General features: G+C 31.1%; 1 protein-coding gene across 1 annotated transcript in view; it reads left to right on the forward strand.

The window, feature by feature from the left end:
- The window catches only part of LOC106468870 (serine/threonine-protein phosphatase 4 regulatory subunit 2-like), a 49984-nt gene extending 46272 nt beyond the window's left edge, over nt 1-3712 (forward strand). The window contains exons 9-10 of the mRNA XM_013929318.2: nt 255-463; nt 1108-3712. Coding sequence (XP_013784772.2) covers nt 255-463; nt 1108-1272 — 374 coding nt within the window. The 3' untranslated portion in view covers nt 1273-3712. The remainder of the gene's footprint in view (nt 1-254; nt 464-1107) is intronic.
- Nucleotides 3713-4503: the final 791 nt, after the last annotated feature.

Below are 4503 nucleotides of genomic sequence, written 5' to 3' on the forward strand. Positions count from 1 at the left end.
TATGAGCTAAAAGTTTGTACTTGAAATAAAACTCGGAACCATTCTGTGAGCTGCTATGTCAAGGCTAAAAATTTGAATTCTAAAAGTAAAAGAACTGTTTTTACATTTTATTTACTCTTATATATCTACACTTAAAAACTGGTATCTCAGTACTCAGTAGTAGTTTGTAAAATGATATTATGTAACAGTTTTTAAGTTATCCAGTTACTTTTTAATTATGTTTTCTTATTTTTTGTGTTTTTGACTTTAAATAGGCACACAGCCCAATCAGATGGAACAGGAAGTGACGGAACATTTGCCTGTCAAAGATGAACGTGATGATGATGATGACGTGGTAGAATCTGAGATGTCTGAACAAAATAATATAACAGACCTCTGTAATGAAGAGGTTCAAAAAGTTGGTGATGATACTGGAACATTATTACAATCTGAAGAGGAAAACCCTCACCAAGAAAAAGAAAAGGTAAGTCTTCTTAACTTTACAAGATCATTATAGAGTCAATAAATGCACCAGCAACCAAGATGAGAAAGAAAAAAGTAAGAATTCTTACATTTGCCATGGGAGTAATATTCATACACTCAGAAAAAGGTAATATTGGCCAAGAAAGAATGAAATTATACTTTTTAATTTCTTAAAAGGGGGAAGGGAAACTAACTCATTAAAAATAATAAATTCTTAGTAAAGATAGATGTGAAACAATAATTCACTAAAGGAAGACACTATTATCAGCCACCTAAAAATAAAATGATGAGTTACCTGAACTTTACCAAACCAGGATATTAATACGTCATAAAATGTTATTAAAGACAGGAAACTGTACTATCTTCAGGAGAAGACATCGCATGTTAAAATAAGTACTAGGTAATTAAATAGGCAAGCCATTTTAACTACACCAAAACTCAAATGTTTGGACACTTGGAAGTTCAGGAATAGTTTCTAGTGAAGTTTTATCATGCTAATTGTAGTTTGCTGATGAGAACATCTTGTGTGAGACTTTAAAAACTTTGAGCTCAAGAACTTAAAGTTTTTTAGTGATAAACCAAACTGAGTCCTGTCCATTTGGTAGTTATAAGTATTATAATTTTGTAATTGCTAATATTTTGTAGATATCAAATAAACAAGAACAAGAATCAATGGACATGGAAGGTGAAGAAACGAAGGTAAGTGAATCCAAGAAGGAAACAGAAGTTTGTTCTGAAGAATCTAAGGATAAGACCCCATCAGTAGCATGTAGTACTGTTTCAAATGAAGAACCAATGGAACAAGACTAAACAGATCATTACATATAAGCCTCAGTATCTAGCTATATGGGTCCTGCGATTTTACTTCAGCATTAAGTTTTTGCACATTTTTGTGGTGTAAATGTTCTTCCAAGCCATTTCATGTCAGACAGGTTACAGAAATTTTCTAGGTATTTTAACCTCATTACATTGGTTCTGTTGTTTATATTGACTGAATTTTTTAAATCAATCTAATTTTTTGATAAAGAAAAAAAAAATTGGAAATGATTTTCAAACACCAGTGCTCTTAATACATAAAGTAGAAATTGATATTTTAGACTATAAATATGATAATGATATAAGATTTGAGTACCAGCAAGCTTCCTGAACCTAAAATAAAAATAAAACTATATAATTTTAAAGTTGTTTAATTTTTATCAATTGTAATAACTTGCAAGCAAGAACAATTCTGGAAAATAAAGGTAAACTTATACATAAGATGTTACATTCTGTCAAATCATATGTTTCATTCAGTGTTATTTGCATATAAAGAAATTTCCTGTGAGTTGATTTCTGTACTTCAGCACAGTCAATAATGTTAAATAATTTTCAACAGAATCAGCTTTTTTTCTTTTCTTTTTTTTCAAAATATGCTTTGGATACATTTAAATGTCTTAGTTACATTAAAAAATAACATTACCAAAGTTAAAATTAGTTAAGAATAGAAGATAAGAAACTTGTTTTAAACTGCATGTACAATCTGGTGCAAAATTGCATTGAAATAAAAAGATTTTCTTTAACCATCTCATTGGGGTCAAGTTTTACCTGTAAATTTTAAACTTGTGTTTTTAAGTGTATCAATTATTCACTATGGTTCTATGAGTCAGCTAAGCTTTTCTTTGATATGAATTTTATTTTTTTATTGCAAATATTACTTGTTCACTGAACTTGCAAGTGTACGTGTTGAGAAGTACTAATTTCTCCTTGCCATCAGTATTGAAGATTCTTCTCTTGTCTTCCACTATAATTTTTTAAGAAGATTTCATGAGTTGGAGAGAAATTGAGATACATCATATTTTAATTTAAACTAACAGTAATTTTGATTTAATTTTATACATCTATATGTGCATGTCTAAGCTACTGTTAAAATATTTCTGCAATTTTTATTTACATGATTGTTTTAGCAAGTGGCATCAAATGTATTAATTGAAGAACTTCTGTATTTAACAAAACTTTCAGTAACAAACTTTCAAATGATTCTTACCACCCTAGAGCCTCAACTGATGTACTTGTCTGGGAGAATGTTTATATCTGTACTTAGAAGTGTATTTCAGGAGCATACATAACTAATTTACAGTTTGGTCAACAGCAGTTGGGCTTGCAACTGTAAGAGTTGTGGAAGTGTACTTGTCTGGGAGAATGCTTATATCTGTACTTAGAAGTGTATTTCAGGAGCATACATAACTAATTTACAGTTTGGTCAACAGCAGTTGGGCTTGCAACTGTAAGAGTTGTGGAAATGTACTTGTCTGGGAGAATGCTTATATCTGTACTTAGAAGTGTATTTCAGGAGCATACATAATTAATTTACAGTTTGGTCAACAGCAGTTGGGCTTGCAACTGTAAGAGTTGTGTGAATGAAATTAGTCTCTATTAAAAGTTGGTGTTGGAATATGGAATCCTTTAGAAACATTTGGTCATGGCTCATGGTAATTAGTATAAATAAATAATTCATATTACATGAAAATAGTTTTAGGTGGCATAATATCAATCCAAAATATGTTATGCAAACATTGAAGTAATTTTGATCTACTTAATTTTTGTTTTATTACACACAAAATTTAATATAGGACTGTATAAATGGGAATTTTAGAAATATTTAACACCTTTTTTACAACTGTTTGTATATTTAATGATAAGATGGTAAAAATTGAAGTTTTAGAAGTATTTAGCAAACTTTTGCAACTGTTTCTAAAATTACTGAAAAACATAAATGACATTTTGAATTTCACTTTTCAATCAAATTGGTACATTTAGATAACTTGAGGTGTCAGAAGTTGTGGTCATTAAAGTTGATGACATTCTAGCTACCTTTGTTCCTTGTGATTCTATTGAGGTCACACCTGTTCTGCTTAAGGAGGTATGGCTCTATTACTGCATATTGTGAATGAAGATTGACAGCAGTGTCCTTTAATAGTAGGTCAAGTGATATCTCAAGGTTACAGCCTTCCCTGTTTTTGAATGAGAATGAAAAGTCATGTGGGTGGGTAGCAGTAGTTACTATGAAATAAACCCAAAATTAGAAACTTTAGATTTAAAAATTGATGTAACAGATTTTTGTGTATTAGTTAGTAGGAATACACCTCAGAGGAAGAAAGCCAGTATAATCAACCTGCAAATCCAGTGAAAGGTGACCGTCCAGCATCCATAACCAAGTAACACACAGTATTTTGTGTCTTTGATCAATAAATATAATTTTCATTGTGTTTTATGCATAGTGTCCAGTCTCATTTATTTCTTTATTCAGACTTAGTTATTTTTGGCTAAATTTAGTATCACTTTATGGATTTATCCTGCCAATCCTCCTGTCATATAGCAGACTTACCTAATACTCTTTGAGAAAATCAGTTTCATCTGAAAATGCTAGAGTAGATAGAAAGGAGAAATTTTGTTATCATGATCACAGGATATTATTTTGGAGTTTTCTGTTTTCTAATAATGTGTGTATTGCCATAACTTGAACTCTTGTTTTACTGAGTTTAAAGTAATGATTTTGATTTAAGGAGTAGCATCTTCTGCAAGTAAAAGTAGTTAGGACAGAAAGAAAGAGTTAGCAGCTGAAGAAAGACAGTTGTATTAGAAAGGTCCTCTCTTAGATATCAGACTTTTACCAACAATGTGGAAGTTTATGAGTTTGATCTCTCTACAACTGCAGACTTGCAAAGAGCAACTAATAACTGGTGTACCCAGAATGGCAGATTGGACATTACCTCTGAAGCTCAATCTTGGCAAAAAGGAAACAGGTAACTGAGGGTTACCAAGGTGTAATGGTATCTGGGAGTAGAAGACTACAAGGCTGTTGACAGCCAAAATAACTCAATCTCCTAATACTGTCAAGAGACTGAAATTTGCTAAAAAGTACAAAAACTGGACTGTTGATTATTGGAAAAGGGTGTTATGGATGGATGAATTCAAGTTTGAAATATTTGGTTCAAAGCGTACACTGAGTGGTCACAAGTAAATAGACACCTAATTTTTTGTCATTTAACTGATTTATGCTAA

This window comes from Limulus polyphemus, unplaced genomic scaffold (assembly GCF_000517525.1).
Source record: "Limulus polyphemus unplaced genomic scaffold, Limulus_polyphemus-2.1.2 Scaffold3196, whole genome shotgun sequence".
NCBI lineage: Eukaryota > Metazoa > Arthropoda > Merostomata > Xiphosura > Limulidae > Limulus > Limulus polyphemus.